Source organism: Pan paniscus, chromosome 1 (genome assembly GCF_029289425.2).
Source record: "Pan paniscus chromosome 1, NHGRI_mPanPan1-v2.0_pri, whole genome shotgun sequence".
Classification (NCBI taxonomy): domain Eukaryota; kingdom Metazoa; phylum Chordata; class Mammalia; order Primates; family Hominidae; genus Pan; species Pan paniscus.
Window position 1 is genome coordinate 44,181,429 of NC_073249.2, and position 17,968 is coordinate 44,199,396.

At 43.3% G+C, this 17,968-nt stretch overlaps 1 protein-coding gene across 2 annotated transcripts in view; it reads left to right on the top strand.

Annotated features, from left to right (window-relative positions):
* Window positions 1-17,968, top strand: part of DSTYK (dual serine/threonine and tyrosine protein kinase) — a 71,904-nt gene that overhangs the window by 25,513 nt on the left and 28,423 nt on the right. The window contains exon 2 of one of the 2 annotated variants that reach the window (XM_034944927.3): window positions 1,126-1,487. In XM_034944927.3, the coding sequence (XP_034800818.3) occupies window positions 1,126-1,487 (362 nt within the window). Of the gene's footprint in view, window positions 1-1,125; window positions 1,515-17,968 lie in introns of both variants that reach the window. The other variant, XM_003822955.7, reaches the window with a different exon arrangement.

Consider the following 17,968-nt stretch of genomic DNA (forward strand, 5'->3'; position numbering starts at 1 on the left):
TTTATCCTAATAGGCAGTTCTTTCCCTTTGTCCTATTTAGGGTCTTGTCTCCCATAAACAGAAGGAATGTGATTTGATTAGGAGGTATTGATGTTAATTGAGCACCCAGTGTTTTAAGGAAACAGATGACTTGGCAGCTGGGACGTTGTCACCAGCTATCAGAAAGACGAACTGGAAAAGATTCTAGAGCTTATGCAAACTTGAATAACATTTCATTTTATACATTTATACATTTTATACATTTATAGCTCATACATTTAGTAGTAAAATATGTCACAATGAAGAACATAAGCTAAAACTGCATATGGTAGATAATTTAAAAGGGCTCCATGGTGCTATATTATGTGCTGCATGATGGCATCTTGGTCAACAAAGATACAGTATTTTTAGCATACGTTTTCTATGTTTAGATATGTTTAGATACACAAATACTTACCACTGTGTTACAGCTGTCTATAGTATTCAGTACAGTAACATGCTGTACAAGTTTGTAGCCTAGGAGCAATAGGCTACACCCTATAGCCTAGGTGTGTAGTAGGCTATACCCATACCACCTAAGTTTGTGTAAGTACACTCTGATGTTTACACAATGACAAAATTGCCTGATGATGCATTTCCCAGAATGTATGCCTGTTGTTAAGCAACACATGACTGTAATCTGTGTTCAAGTATTAGGTCTTCTGTCAGAAGGAAGGGTTTAATTTTGACACATTCAGTTATGTTTCTCCTTGGGCTCACATCCCAACTAGTGTAGTTTTTTTCTGGCTTTGTTATTTTAATAATCTTGGTGTTTGTGATGGAGTCCTTATAAACTCCTTAGGCTGTCCCTCCACTGAATGAAAAAGGAGCGGGGCGGGAAGATCAGGTCACTCCCACATTTCTGGGTAGAAATAACAGTTTGTTCCTAGGGGGTGAGCTGGGGAAAGGAATTCTGTTTGATATGTGAAGAGCCTTTTCTCACTGGGGTTTTTTCCCTGATATGTCCTTCAACCAAGGTTCCTAGAAATTTCTCCTCTAGGACCTTGTCATCCTCATGGGATTTCTGTGTGAGTCTCTCTCTCTCCCCTTCCTCACTCCTCTCTCTCTACTCCTTTCTCTTCCTCCACTCTCCCCTTCCCCAACCAGGCCAACTGAGCTGCATTTCCTTCCCACCTAAGGAAGAGAAGTACCTCCAGCAGATTGTGGACTGCCTCCCTTGCATACTGATCCTCGGCCAGGATTGTAACGTCAAGTGCCAGCTGTTGAATCTGCTGTTGGGGGTGCAGGTGCTTCCCACCACCAAGCTGGGCAGTGAGGAGAGCTGTAAGCTTCGGCGCCTCCGCTTCACCTATGGGACTCAGACTCGGGTCAGCCTGGCACTCCCTGGACAGTATGAACTAGTGCACACGCTGGTTGCTCATCAGGGCAACTGGGAGACCATCCCTGAGGAGGATCTGGAGGTCCAAGAGAACAATGAGGATGCTGCTCATGTTTTAGCGGAACTGGAGGTAACGATGCACCATGCTCTCTTACAGGTACCAATCTCATACTTCTATACCAATTGTATACATATATACCAGCTTTCCTTTTATTTTGACTTTCTAAAAAAGTAATTCGATGATATATAGTCTGAACTCTGAGCAGCAGTGGCTAGTGGAGTCAGAGGAACATAATCTGGGAAGTTGAAAAACAAACAAGGCTGTAGCAATACCCATTCCTGCCTCTCCTTACCATGCTGCAAGGCCCTGAGTAGTTTGCTTGTCTCCTCACTTCCTTATCTCTGTTTCTGAAATGAAAGGAATATGTGATACTTGTATCTTAGCATGCTTTTACAGAATAATTGTAATCAAAGTTAGAAATCCTTTCTCATTTCTTAACAGGAAGATATTGCTTGAATTGTCTCTAGTTACCTCTTTCTAAAAGGAATGATAGATGATGGATGAGTATTGTTCTTATTGGAATTGAGACCAAGTGAAGAATTTTGTGGGTTCTTCCTTAGATCTAACCATTAATTTACTAAGTAGTACAGAGGATAGATCGTTTCTCCTACTTTATAAGGAACATGGGAATGTGAGGACAGGTCTGGCTCAATGTAAGGAGACGCGGAGATCCTGTTATTTGAAGAGTATCTTAGTTTCTCTCATAAACTCCCAAAGAGAGCACAGATCTGTGCCATCTCGTAAGATATCATATTGTCTAAGACTTTATACATTATCACTTAGGAAATACTTCTGTCTTGGTCTGCGTTTCCTTTCCTACTGGATAGTTAGGACCAGGCTATTTAATTAGACCAAATGGGGATGTGACTATGGCAGGGTCAGGAGTGGGTAGGGATAAAATAATTCAGCCATACTCAGAGTTTTACTCTTGGTTAACTGTGCCAGGAAGGATGGGCTAGTTTGGCAGGACCTGAAAGAGTGGTTTCTTCTTTCCTTCTTTCTTATAACCACTTCATCTACCCCACTTCTAAGAAGCTTAGTTTCTCAGTCAATGAATGAGTCCTTTGGTTGTGGCCATGGCCTGTGACACTCTAGAAGTAAAAATTGTCATCTCATTTCCTTCCACAGTCCATATTTCTTTCATCTTGATAAATGCCACAGGGGGCTATGTAACAAGCCCCCATTCTCTCTCAGCTCAGTTTCAGTGGTGGTTTCCTGTGTTTTCAAACTGAGAGTTCACATTTCCTAGCTCCAGGATAATGTGAGGGTTTTTGAATAGCTCTGATAGTAACTCTGGCAGTAATCTTTGTATATTAACTGTGGCATGTTCAGTTGACCCATGAACTTCTTCACAATTCACAAGTATTTTATCCATCCATACACAGTCTCTCTGTAGTATACAGTCTTGGTCTAGTCCCTTCAAGCTTCCAATAGCTAAATGGTTTTCAAACTTATATATATATTTTTTTCTTTTCTTTTTTTCTTTTTTGAGATGGAGTCTCTCTCTGTTGCCCAGGCAGGAGTGCAATGGTGCAATCTCCGTTCACTGCAATCTCTGCTTCCTGGGTTCAAGTGGTTCTCCTGCCTGAGCCTACAGAGTAGCTGGGACTACAGGCACCCACCATCACACCTGGCTAATTTTTGTAATTTTAGTAGAGACAGGGTTTCACCATGTTTGCCAGGGTGGCCTAGAACTCCTTACCTCAGTGATCCACCCACCTCGACCTCCCAAAGTGCTGGGATTACAGGCGTGAGCCACCACGCCTGGCTACTTTTTTATATTTTAATTCACTGTAAGACATACATTTTCTTTCAGGACCCAGTACATATATACACATATACATTTGAAATATAAGTTTCATGAAATATTACTTTTGCTTTCTGCAATACATACTGATAATTTCTTCTCTCGACTTCATTTTTTGAAAATGTTAGTAGCAACCCACTAAGTTGATGCTATGACCTGATAGATTATAACCTGTAGCTTAAAAAACACTGTTGGGCTCAGTGGCACACACTTGTAGTCCCAGCTACTGGGGAGACTGAGGCATGAGGATTGCTTGAACCTAAGAAGTTGTATCCAGCCTGGGCAACATAGTGAGACCCTGTCTCTAAAAAAAAAAATAATAATACTGTTAAATAGCAGAAATGACTGCTGTGAGTCAGGTGGTGATTTTCCCCATTCTTGCCTTTAATAACAATCCTGGAATGTGACAAAGCCATCTGCAGGAGAGGCAAATCATTTGACTTTTTTCTCTTAGTCCCTTCATTTTATTTTTTTAAATTACTATTATTATTATTTATTTTTTTATTTTTGAGAGAGAGTCTTGCTCTGTGGCCCAGGCTGGAGTACAGTAGCGCAGTCTTGGCTCACTGCAACCTCCGCCTTCCAGATTCAAGCAATTCTACTGCCTCAGCCTCCCAAGTAGCTGGGATTACAGGTGTGTGCCACCACGCCCAGCTAATTTTTGTATTTTTAGTAGAGATGGGGTTTCGCCATGTTGGCCAGGCTGGTCTCAACCTCCTGACCATAAGTGATCCTCCCGCCTCTCAACCTTGCAAAGTGCTGGGATTACAGGCATGAGCCACCATACCCGGTCCCTTCATTTTATTGGTTTAAATTTCTAATGCTTGTCTGAGCACAGTGACTTGTGCCTGTAATCCCAACACTTTGGGAGACTGAGGGAGGAGGATAGCTTGAGCCCAAACATTCAACACCAGCCTGGGCAACCTAGTGAGATCCTGTGTACACACCTGTGGTCTGAGCCACTTGAAAGGCTGGGGTTGGGGGATCAAGTGATCCTTCAACCAGTGGAGGCAGTGGTCAGCTGTGATCGTAGCACTGTACAACACTTGGGCAATAGAATGAGACCCTGTCTCAAAAAAATTTTTTTAAAGATCTTTCTCTTCATTACTTTGTGGGCTTTTTTGTTTGTTTGTGTTTTTGAGATGGAGTCTCACTCTGTTGCCTAGGCTGGAGTGCAGTGGAGTGATTTTGACTCACTGCAGCCTCTGCCTCCCGGGTTCAAGCGATTCTCTTTCCTTAGCCTCCCAAGTAGCTGGGATTATAGGCGCCTGCCACCACACTCGACTAATTTTTATATTTTTAGTAGAGATGGAGTTTCACTATGTTGGCCAGCTGGTCTGGAACTACTGACCTCAAGTGATCCGCCCCCCTCACCCTCCCAAAGTGCTGGGATTACAGGCGTGAGCCACTATGCCTGGCCCTAAATTTTTTTTTTAATTTCTAATGCTCATTTACTTTTGTTCCATAAATTGAGGTGATATAAGAAAGTCACAAAAAGGAAAGTATGAGCCATCCCCCCAAGCACGTATCTGAGCATGTGTCTTCCCACTGAGAGCTCCCAGGGCCTGCTCCTGGTGTGTGCTAAGCATGCAGACAGAGGAAACAACTGAGGAGACTACTTGGATGGGATGTTGAGTTACCAAATCAGCTTTCTCTCAGCATAGTTAAAAAAATATATTCTCTCTTCTCTTTTCTTGAGGAATTCTCTAGCCTCTCATGTTGTTTCATGTGGTTTGTGAGGCTTCCTTGGCCAGTGTTTCTCAAGATCTGCTTTATTCTCCAGTGGTTTTGATGTAGGCCTCATACCAGATCCCTGTAGTTCTAAGTTTAGAACCCTTTGATGTTGAGTCTCAGAGGGTCTTGCAACCTTTGTGGAATCCAAGCACTGCCCTCTCACTGCAGCCCGGCTCCTGTCTCTGTTAGATACATCAGCAATGCTCAGCTTACTGCTGGGGGCATTGTACAGCAGCTACCTGGAAGACTGTTCATGCCAGCAAGAATGAGCTTTTTGTTTAGCTCCAGTTATTTTTAGGACCAGTGAGTTAGCTCTAAACAGCCCTTCCATCTGATTTGTGAAGAGGATAGTAAAGAAAGGAAACATTTAGCTAAAGGAAATCAAGATTGAATTAGGGGAAATGCAATGTTCATTTTGAACTGTCAAATTATCAAAGCAGAATTTCCCCTGCCCTCTTATACAATGGTCATTCTTCTAATACGTTATTTTAAAGTCCTCATAAATTAGCCATTTTCAGTTTGTTCCAGAATAGGCCAACTCACATGGACCCACACTGCTTGGTATTCCACCTTTTTAATTCTGGATCCCCTGAGATTCTCAGTTCATAATTCAAGAATAGAGGAAGACCGTCAAGCCATTAGTATCTGAAACCTCATTTAGTGTTCAAATATAGTCACTTTCCAATTGGCAGCACATTTCACCATTCACCATATTCACTAGTTGTGTCTTTGTATACAAAAGTACTCCCCCTTCCCCACCCTCCTGCCTTTCCTTCAAGCATGTATATCTGACACCTCCTTTTCTTTTTCTTTCTTCTTACAAATCTGATGGAACAGTTGTCTGCCTTAGAGTTGCTCAATCTCATATATCTCTGTGTGTGTGTGTGTGTGGTTTTTTTTTTTTTTTTTTCTTCCTGTGAACACCTATAAGAAAAGGAAGAAGCAGCAGCAGAAGTGATTAAACTTGCTCAGCCTAAGATGGGATTCCTGCAGCCTGGAGGTGGCGTTTCATTTACTGTGGCAGTTACATAGCTTCAGTTGATCTGCTCTGATCAGTAGCCTGTTTATCCCCACCAGGTGCTTTTGGCCCTTTGGGCTTCCACATACTGACTTGGTTTTTGGCTCATGGTGTTATCTGTTGGGGTTTACTTCGGGGAACTTTTTTTTTTTTTTGAGACAGAGTCTTACTCTTGTCACCCGGGCTGGAATGCAATGGCGCGATCTCGGCTCACTGCAACCTCTGCCTCCCAGGTTCAAGCGATTCTCCTGCCTCAGCCTCCCGAGTAGCTGGGATCACAGGTGCCTGCCACCATGCCTGGCTAATTTTTGTACTTTTGGTAGAGATGGGGTTTCGCCATGTTGGCCAGGCTGGTCTCGAACTCCTGACCTCAGGTGATCCGCCCACCTCGGCCTCCCAAAGTGCCGGGATTACAGGCGTGAGCCACAGCCCACAGCGCCTGGCCTTTTTTTTTTTTTTTTTTTTTAACCGTTTTTAACTCTAACCAATGGGAGTAGTAAAGTTTTATCTTTATAGTCCTCAACTAATAGCTAATCTGTTTTTTTGTTTTGGTTTGTTTTGGCTTTTTAATTTTTGAGACAGGGTCTCACTCTGTTGTCCAGGCTGGGGGTACAGTGGTACGACCTTGGCTCACTGCAACCTCTGGCTCAAGTGATTGTCCTGCCTCCTCCCAAGTAGCTGGGACTACAGGCGTGCGTCACCATGCCTGACTAATTTTTGTGTTTTTTGTAGAGACAGGGTTTCACCGTGTTGACCAGGCTGGTCCCGAACACTTGAGCTCAAGCAATCCGCCTGCCTCGGCCTCCCAAAGTGCTGGGATTACAGGGATGAGCCACCACGCCTGGCCACTAATTGTTTTTGTTTGTTTGTTCGTCTGTTTTGCTAACCTGTTTTTAATAAACAGGTATTGGTATTTTAAATTTTTCAGTAATTAATGCTTTTACAACTCATAAGCATTATAAAGGATCTTAAAATGACAAGTTTACATAAAATTTTAACCCCAAATTTACTAAACACTGTTTGTTGCTAGAAAACTGGCTTCTCTCAATTCTTGTCTAGGTATTGGCATTTCAAGACCAGACTGGGCAACAAAGTGAGACCTCGTCTCTACAAAAAATTAGCCAGGTGTGGAGGTGTACACCTGTCCAAGCTACATAGGAGGCAGAGGCAGGAGGATCACTTGAGCCCAGGAGGTCGAGGCTGCATTGCATCTTGGGTGACAGAGTGAGACCCTATCTCAAAAAAAACCACACCCCCGCCCCGCCACACACACACACACACACACACAAACCCCAACATCTGTGGCTCACATCTGTGGTCCCAGCACTTTGGGAGGCTGAGGTGGGCGGATCGCCTGAGGTCAGAAGTTTGAGACCAGCCTGGCCAACATGGTAAAACCCTGTCACTATTAAAAATACAAAAATTAGCTGGGCATGGTGGCAGGCACCTGTAATCCCAGCTACTCAGGAGGCTGAGGCAGGAGAATCACTTGAACCAGGGAGGCAGAGGTTGCAGTGAGCCGAGATCATGCCACTGCACTCCAGCCTGGGCAACAAGAGTGAAACTCTGTCTCAAAAAAAACAAACCCAACATTTGTTATATATTACTTACCTTTAGTTAGATACCATATTGTCTCTTGAGTATATCTAGGTTAAAAGATAAAAGTTGATAGGTAAAAGGTAGGAAAGACTGCTGAGTGAGATCCTCAGGGCAAGAAGATACTGTTGGAGGAGGGAGTCTATGGAATTGGGCCAAAAAATGGTCAACTCCAAGGGAAAAGAAACAAGGATCATTTATATGTACAGGACAGAGAAACAAGAAATGATATTCTAGAGGTATAATTAAAATTTTAAAAACTCTTATTTTATGTGGCAAAAAAAGGAAACTGAAGTGATATATTTAAAAAGGATGTGGAAAGTTCAGGTAAATGCTAAATTATAAATTCTTTATGGCAGTAATCCTATTTTGTTTTTAATATCTCTCTCACCTTTACCCTAGCATGCACTAGCATACATAGTAAAATCTAACCATCCTGCATACATTGCTCTTTACCAAAAAACCTGGGAGTTCCTGTTATAGGCTAATATACCTATGAAGGATATGTGTGATTCAGAGGCAATAATTTTTTTTAATCCCTATGCTCACTATAGTAACCTTGATATCTCTTGAAAGAACAGCCTGGCTGGGCACAGTGGCTCACGCCTGTAATGCCAGCACTTTGGGAGGCCGAGGCAGGCAGAGCGCTTGAGTTCAGGAGTTTGAGACCAGCCTGGGCAACAAGGCAAAACCTCTTTCTATAAAAAATACAAAAATTAGCTGGGTGTGGTAGCACATGCCTGTAGTCCCAGCTACTCGGGAGGCTGAGGCAGGAAGACCACTTGAGCCTGGGAAGTGGAGGTTGCGGTAAGCTGAGACCACGCCATTGCATTCCAGCCTGGGTCTCTGTCTCAAAAAATAACTAACTAAATAAAAACATCCTGTGTGGCCATAAAAAAGAATGAGTTCATGTCCTTTGCAGGGACATGGATGAAGCTGGAAGCCATCATTCTTAGCAAACTAACACAGGAACAGAAAACCAAACACTGCATGTTCTCACTCATAAGTGGGAGTTGAACAATGAGAACACATGGACACAAGGAGGGGAGCATCACACACGGGGGCCTGTCGGGGCCTGGGGGGAAAGGGGAGGGAGAGTATTAGGACAAATACCTAATTCAGGTGGAGCTTGAAACCTAGATGACGGGTTGATAGGTGCAGCAAACCATACCTATGTAACAAACCTGCACGTTCCCCACATGTATCCCAGAACTTAAAGTGAAAAAAAAACAAAACAAAATAACATCCTGAAGCTGAGGCTGTATTTTCTCAATTCACTGTCAGTGATTCATCTCTGGCCTTCCAGGGTTAGCTCTTGAGGCAAAAATCTGACAGCAGTCACAGTCTTAATCTTCTTCTTTTGTCTTCTGCCTTTGCTAGGATTCTACCTCTTTCCTGCACCAAATGGCTTCCTTTCTGTTTTTACTATCTCAGATATTTGTTTGTTTCCTTCTGAGTAGAGGATGGATGGGGTAGGGAATCTTCCCTAATTCAGAGACTCAGAGATTGAAAAGTATTGTCAACGGGCAGAAACTGTTGTTAGGACTATTAACAATATTTTCTTTTTGACTGCTATTGTGATGTCTCAGCCAATCCATAGAGGATATTATCTTGTTTGATAACAAAGCCTTTACTTTGTAACCAGCATATACTTCTTAATACAGAACCCTAGCTAGAATTGTTAGGACCCCTGAAAGCATCTAGTCTATCTTTTTTTTTTTTTTGAGACGGACTCTCACTCTGTCGCCCAGGCTGGAGTGCAGTGGCGCGATCTCGGCTCACTGCAAGCTCTGCCTCCCGGGTTCACACCATTCTCCTGCCTCAGCCTCCCAAATAGCTGGGACTACAGGTGCCCACCACCACGCCCGGCTAATTTTTTTGTATTTTTAGTAGAGATGGGATTTAACCGCGTTAGCCAGGATGCTCGTGATCTCCTGACCTCAAGATCCACCCACATCGGCCTCCCAAAGTGCTGGGAGTACAGGCATGAGCCACCACGCCCGGCCGCATCTAGTCTATCTTTTATTCTACTTTCATAACTTCCCAAACACCAAATCAGACAGTGCTTGACACACAGTGGGCCTTCAATGACTGTTTAAACATTGTCTTTGTAGCTACATGGACCTGGATTTATATCCTGGTTTTGTCACTTAGCTGTGTCACTTTGTTCTCTCATTTGTAAGATGGGGCTATAATTCCTGTCTTTTTTTTTTTTTTTTTTTTGAGACAGTGTCTCACTTTGTCGCCCAGGCTGGAGTGCGGTAGCAAGATCTTGGCTCACTGCAGCCTCAACCTCCCAGGCTCAAGTGATCCTCTCACCTCAGCCCCTGAGTGCCTGGGACTACAGGTGCATGCTACTATGCCTGGCTAATATTTGTATTTTTTTGTAGAAATGGGGTTTTGCCATGTTGCCCAGGCTGGTCTTCTAGGCTGAAGCAGTCTGCCTGCGTCAGCCTCCCAAAGTGCTGGGATTACAAACATGAGTCAGTGTGCCCGGCCTATAATTCCTATCTTTTAGAATTGGTATGAGGCTAAAGTGAGAGAATGTGTTGAAAGCACCTATCACAGTGTCTGGCACATAGTAAGCCCATTTCCTCCTGCTTTTGAATAAATCAGTGTCCTTGAGAAGATTTCCTGCTCTCTCAGTCACCCATCCTTTCCCTGACAATCATCCACATTGGAACTCCTCTCAAAACTTAAGGCTTCTTGTTCCAACTTACTTATAGTTATTCTTCTACTCTTATTAGAGAGAACGTTCTTCATAATTCATTATGGCTTATTTTTGTAATAAAATGAAAGGAGAAAGCTGTTATAAAAGGTTAATAATACAGAAGTATATAAAAGTTGAAAGGTAAAGTTTTCCCTCCTTTCTATTTCCCTCTTCTCCATTCTAGACAAAATATTTTGTCTCTCTCTCTCAATCTAGTAAGTGGCAAGAGAATAAAATTCAGATTTCTACTGTTATCTGCATCAGTAGATACCTGGGTGTTTGACTGTCCATTAGGTAGAATGCATAGAGACCATTCAATATATTCTTATCAACTTGTCGGTTACCTAATCCATTGTCATTTGAGATAGAAGAGAGTTGAGATCCTTAAAGTCTTCATGCTTATGAGTTGAGAATCAGAGCTAAAGCCTTTCCTTTGGGGTGTTTGGGATTATAAATATTCTTCTACTTTTAGCATGATGGTCTCATGCTTTCTATGGCTACTGAGGGCTATGACTGTGATTCTGTTTTTTCTAAGTCTTATATCTGGCCTGAGTTACACACTGACGCTTTTACTAGGTAGAGAGATGAGCTCGTATCCATTCAATGTTGACTACTGGGATAAAACTCTGGTTTGCCTTCACATTGATCCCAGTTTCTTTGAGGCATATTATAACCTAGAAACATGTTATAGCCTGTTTGGTTGCAGGTCCCCCTTGGAAAGTATATGTACCAACAAGAGTCAAGGTATTTTCTTTTTCTTTTTTTTTTTTTTTGAGATGAAGTCTCGCTCTGTCGCCCAGGCTGGAGTGCAGTGGCACGATCTTGGCTCACTGCAACCTCCGCCTCCTGGGTTCAAGCGATTCTCCTGCCTCAGCCTCCTGAGTAACTGGGATTACAAGTGCCTGCCACCATGCCTGGCTAATTTTTGTATTTTTAGTAGAGATAAGGTTTCAGTATGTTGGCCAGGCTGGTCTCAAACTCCTGACCTTAAGTGATTCACCCGCCTTGGCCTCCCAAAGTGCTGGGATTACAGGCATGAGCCACCACACCCAGCCAAGTCAAGGTATTTTCTATACAATAACAAAAATAGGGAGGTATTTTACTTAATATGTAATTAATATTTAAGAGTGATGGTTCAGGGAACTATTTAGAAATGAAAAAGAATCAGCCCTGTGTGAAAACAAACAGGAGAAACCTTTCAAATGCCCCATGAGAATGTCACGAGAGGAGAATTGGAAGTAAAGTAGCTAGAATATGGGGACAAGGATAGAGGTCAAGGCTGTCCAAGGGCAGGACGATTACTAATATATAGTTGTGTGTGAACCTGAGGCTTCAGAACTCTAGAGAAAGCAAAGACATCTGCTACCTACCAACTTTAGCCTGCGTACATAACTGTTTTCTGGCTTTTTGTTTGTATGTTTGTTTATATTTTAGAAATAGGGTCTCACTCTGTTGTTCAGGCTAGAGTGCAGTGACGTGATCACGGCTCACTGTAACCTCAACTTCCTAGGCTCAAGGGATCTTCCTGCCTCAGCCTCCTGAGTAGCTGGGACTATAGGTGGATGTCACCATACCCGGCTAATTTATTTTATTTTTTGTAGAGATGGAGTCTCGCCATATTGCCCAGGCTGGTCTCGAACTCCTGGGCTCAAGGGGATCTTCCAGCCTCAGCCTTCCAAAGTGCTGGGATTACAGGCGTGAGACACTGTGTCAGGCCACTGTTTTCTGTTTGAATTATCAGTTAGTATAATCATCCTTTGTTATAATAGAGTTTTAGTAATGTGCCATGAGCTACAGAGTAAGGATTCTTTACCTATAAGAGTCAGTATTCTTAGGAAGGGGTCAGCCTTCGTCAGTGATTGAGTGATTACCTCTTGGCATTTAAAATAGCGTCACTGGCTGGGCACAGTGGCACATGCCTATAATCCTAGCACTTTGGGAGGCAGAGGCAGGAGGATCGCTTGAGCTCAGGAGTTTTAAGACCAGCCTGGGCAACTTAGTGAGACTTTGTCTCTACAAAAAATTTAAAAATAAATAAAATACTGTCATTTTACACTTTATACCCAAAACAAAACCAAAGAAGTATATTCTGGTGTTTGTAGAGTAGCAAGCTCCTTTCTATTGCATTTCTTTTTTTTTTTTAAGAGGGAGTTTCACTCTTGTTGCCCAGGCTGGAGTGCTATGGCATGATCTCGGCTCACCGCAACCTCCGCCTCCTGGGTTCAAGCAATTCTCCTGCCTCAGCCTCCCGAGTAGCTGGGATTACAGGCATACGCCACCACCCCGGCTAATTTTGTGTTTTCAGCAGAGATGGGGTTTCTCCATGTTGATCAGGCTGGTCTTGAACTCCCAACCTCAGGTGATCCGCCTGTCTCGGCCTCCCTAAATGCTGGGATTACAGGCGTGAATCACTGCACCCGGCCTCTATTGCATTTCTTAATCATGCCAAGAAAATGGGTGGTAACAGATCAACTTCTGTAAACTCCACAGATTTATGCAGAATGCATTCTACAAGAGAAATCTCTTTAGGAATTCACTGTGACTCAATATAGGAATTATGGGTTACTGTCATGATTCCTTGAGATTCTTTTTACTTGATTGAGTTAGGAGCAAAATGCTTACTCATTGCTTTATTCTTGGAGTAGAGGCAAATGCAATTTCAGATAAATGTGTGGGATAAAATGTGTGGGATGGGAGTTGAAAGATAGAAGAGTTTACATATGCCGATTGAAAGTGGCTTTGAGCATCATTTCTTCATTAATTCATTCTATGTTTATTTATTGGATGCTTACTAAGTGCCAGGCACTGTTCTAGGTGCTAAGAAGGTATATAGCCATCCATGAAACAGTCTGAGGTCAGACTTCCCTCTCAGGTGGCCATGCTAAGGCCCATAACAGCTCTGGCTCATCCTCTTTATATTAATTTTTTTTTTTTCACTCCCTGTCTCCAGGAAACAGTGTTGGCGTCCTTTTTTGTTTATAACCGTCAAGCATGAGTCATCCCTTCACTGAGTATTGCAGAATCGCATATCACATTCCAGCCTAATTCGTACTGCTGCCAGGGTCTCTGCCAGCAGCTCTTTGCCTATCTTCTGACAATCATGATACTCAGAGCAGTGAGACCAACTGCACATGTTGGTTAACTGGGGAAGGGAGAAGACAGAGCATGATATCTGTTTTCTATCCATTTTTGTTTAGTACAAGGTATATTTAGGAATAGGCAGCTTCTGGCTGGGCACGGTGGCTCACGCCTGTAATCCCAGCACTTTGGGAGGCTGAGGCAGGCGGATCACGAGGTCAGGAGATCGAGACCATCCTGGATAACGTGGTGAAACCCTGACTCCACTAAAAATACAAAAAAATTGCCAGGCGTGCGCCTGTAGTCCCAGCAACATGGGAGGCTGAGGCAGGAGAATGGCGTGAACCTGGGAGGCGGAGCTTGCATGAGCCAAGATCGCGCCACTGCACTCCAGCCTGGGCAACAGAGCGAGACTCCGTCTCAAAAAAAAAAAAAAAAAAAGGGCAGCTTCTTTGTGGGTGCCAATATATCAGGCCATACTCTACCATTAGAAAGCCCGAAATCCATGGCAGGGCACGGTGGCTGGTGCCTGTAATCCCTGCACTTTGGGAGACCAAGGTGAGTGGATCACCTGAGGTTGGGAGTTTGAGACCAGCCTGACCAACATGGAGAAATCCCATCTCTACTGAAAAAATTAGCCCGGCGTGGTGGCGCATGCCTGTAATCCCAGCTACTCGAGAGGCTGAGGCAGGAGAACCGCTTGAACCTGGGAGGCGGAGGTTGCAGTGAGCCAAGATTGTGCCATTGCACTCCAGCCTGGGCAACAAGAGTGAAACTCCGTCTCAAAAAAAAAAAAGAAATTAAAAATAAAGCCTGAAATCCCTTTTTTTAAATTAATTAATTAATTAATTTTTTTTTTGGACAGTATCTCACTCTGTTGCCCAGGCTAGAGTGCAGTGGTGTGATCTCAGCTCACTGCAACCTCCACCTCCCAGGTTCAAGTGATTCTCATTCCTCAGCCTCCCAAGTAGCTGAGACTACAGGCATATGCCACCATGCCCAGCTAATTTTTTTTTGTTTTGTTTTGAGATGGAGTCTCACTCTGTCACCCATTCTGGAGTACAATGGCATGATCTCGGCTCACTGCAACCTCCTCCTTCTGGGTTCAAGTGATTCTTCTGCCTCAGCCTCCTGAGTAGCTGGGACTATAGGCTTGTGCCACCACACCCGGCTAATTTTTGTATTTTTAGTAGAGACGGGGTTTCACCATATTGGCCAAGCTGATCTTGAACTCCTGACTTCGTGATTCACCTGCCTCGGCCTCCCAAAGTGCTGGGATTACAGGTGTGAGCCACTGTGCCCAGCCTAATTTTTGTATTTTTAATAGAGACTGGTTTTGGCCATGTTGGCCAGGCTGGTCCCGAACTCCTGGCCTCAAGCAATCTGCCCACCTCAACCTCCCAGAGTGCTGGGATTACAGGCATGAGCCACTGTGCCTGACTTCCAAAATTCATTTCTTTAATAATGAATTTACACCTATGAGCAAATAAAGTCAACTGGTCTCTTAAAAACAGTATTGGGCCAGGCATGGTGGCTCACGCCTATAATCCCAGCACTTTGGGAGGCTGGGGCAGGCAGATCACCTGAGGTTAGGAGTTCAAGATCAGCCTTGCTAACATGGCAAAACCCATCTCTACCAAAAAATACAAAAATTAGCTGGGCACGGTGGCACATGCCTTGTAATCCCAGCTACTCAGGAAGCTGAGGCAGGAGAATCACTTGAACCCAGGAGGCAGAGGTTGCAGTGAGCCAAGATCGCACCACTGCGCTCCAGCCTGGGTGACAAGAGCGAAACTCCATCCCCCCCCCAAAAAAAAAACAACCGTATTTGTCTTACAAATGGACTTGGCAGCTTTGGCTGATGTTTCTGTTGTGCACACAAAATGGTCCTTTAAGGAAAACCTGAAAATTTATTCTAGAATTTTAAGATAATCCATCAGAAAAAACAAACAAAATTCTTCCTGAAATTTCTAAACAATACTTTGGTTTTGAATATTTAGGCTTTCCTTTCATAAATTTGATTGGTTGATTTATATCTTTTAAAAAATATGTCTTTAGGGCAGCTTTGTAATATAAAAAATATTTCCACCTATAATTCTTTACTTTAATGTAACTGTTTTCTTTTCTTTTTTTTTTTTTTTTGTTTTTTTTGAGACAGTCTCATTCTGTCACCCAGGTTGGAGTGCATGGATCTCAGTTCACTGCAGCCTCCGTCTCCTCGGTTCAAGCAATTCTCCTGCCTCAGCCTCCTGAGTAGCTGGAATTATAGGTGTGCACCAGCATGTCCGGCTAATTTTTGTATTTTCAGTAGAGACAGGGTCTCCCCATATTGGCCAGGCTGGTCTTGAACTCCTGACCTCAAACGATCTGCCCACCCCAGCCTCCCAAAGTGCTGGGATTACAAGTGTGAGCCACCACACCCAGCCTAATGTAACTGTTTTCCTTTCCTTTTAGTCTTTATCTCATTGTTATATTTGATTATAATGTTGTCATTTATGCAGTTGTATGTTCTATTTTAAACCTTAAAATTTGTTACTTACCAACTTTTTGAATATGCCTGACTGAAATGATTCATACTGTAGCATGTGTGACTCAGGGTAGTGAAAGGGGGTTTGTTTTGAATAGCAAGATGAGCATCAGACTAGTCTTCCAACCAGAAAACATTCCATGCAACTTGAGACACAGATGAAACAGCAAATTTCTTCTTGGCTTGGGGTTGGATAAAGGGTAGATTGACTTATGTAGTGTTTGCTAAAATGACAAATGGTGAGATGCTAAAAGCACTTTGAGCTTTAGGGAGTTCAAAGTGGCCAGGCAAATTAAAGTTATGTGACCTATCTGAGAATATAGCATAGTTCTTTGTGAGAAAAGAAAGTGAGATATTTGTGCTTTGTTGGAAATAAAAAAGATTTTAAAAACTCAAACAAGGCTGGGCACAGTGGTTCACACCTGTAATCTCAGCACTTTGGGAGGCTGAGGCGCAGATCGCTTGAGCTCAGGAGTTCAAGACCAACCTGGGCAACATGGCAAAACCCCATCTCTACCAAAAAAAAAAACCCAAAAAAGAATGAAAATTAGCTGGGCGTAGTGGCTAACACCTGTAGTATCAGCTACTTGGCTGGCTGAGGTGGGAGGACCACTTGAGCCTGGGAGGTTGAGACTACAGTGAACCTTAATTGCACCACTGCACTCCAGGCTGGGCAACAGCACAAGACCTTGTCTCAAAAAAAAAAAACCACAAACAAACAGAAAAACTTTTATCAAAAATACCTACTGCTCATGCTGGGTGTGGTGACTCACACCTGTAATCCCAGCACTTTGGGAGTCTGAGGCAGGTGGATCACTTGAGGTCAGCAGTTCAAGACCAGCCCGGCCAACGTGGTGAAACCCCATCTCTACTAAAAATACAAAAATTAGCCGGGCGTGGTGGTGCGTGCCTGTAATCCCAGTTACTCGGGAGGCTGAGGCAGGAGAATTCACTTGAACCCAGGAGGCAGAGGTTGCAGTGAGCCGAGCTTGTGCCATTGCACTCCAGCATGGGTGACAGAGTGAGACTGCATCTCAATCAATCAATCAATAAACCTGCTGCTCAGATAGGGTAAGAAATAAAAACAGCATAATCATCTGAAAGAAACAAAATTGTGTATCTTTTAGACTTCAGACAAAGTAAATATTCAACATCTGATAACTGTTAAGGACACAAACTTGAGCATATTTGTGTTGAGTTCTTTTATAACTCTAAAATATGCTAGAATTCTGGGGAGGATTAATTCTGAGTTTGCAGACCCTTGAAGACATCAGGAGTCTGTGTACCTACAATGGTAATATATTAATATGTGTGAGTCCCTAGTTAACCGTTTACACTTGGAATGCCAGGCAAAGTAGACAATGTTAGAGACACAGAGGAACAACCTGTGCAATGGATGGAAATGCAGTAGATGGACATATGCTCTTGTGTGTTTGGAACCTTCACAGGAAAGAAGTAGAACACAAAGTGGAAAGTGCAGACTAGGCAAAGGACCTGTGGAAGGTTTGTTTCTAAACCTCAAACCTCAAAGATCTTTTTTTTTTTTTTTTTTTTTAAATTGAGACAGAGTCTTGCTTTGTCGCCCAAGCTGGAGTGCAGTGGGGCGATCTCAGCTCACTGCAACCTCCGCCTCCTGGGTTCAAGCCATTCTCCTGCCTCAGTCTCTGGAGTAGCTGGGGCTACAGGCGCCCACCACCACACCCGGATAATTTTTGTATTTTTAGTACAGATGGGGTTTTGCCATCTTGGCCAGGCTGATCTCAAACTCCTGACCTCAAGCGATCCTCCTGCGTTGGACTCCCAAGGGGTGGGATTACAGGCGTGAGCCACTGTGCCGAGCTTAAAGATCATTCTCGAAACTCACTTTAGCAAACTTGGGTATTTCAGTTAGGATTAGGTTCAGTTGTAACAGATCATCAAACAAACAAACAAACAAACAAAAAAACCAAAACTCAGGAACTTAAAGATAGAGTTTTTGGGTTTTTTTTTTTTTTCCTTACATGAAAGAAGTCTGAAGCTAGGTAACTGAGAGCTGGCGTGGCAGTTCTGTGATCACCAGAGACCTAAGCTCCCTCTTTCT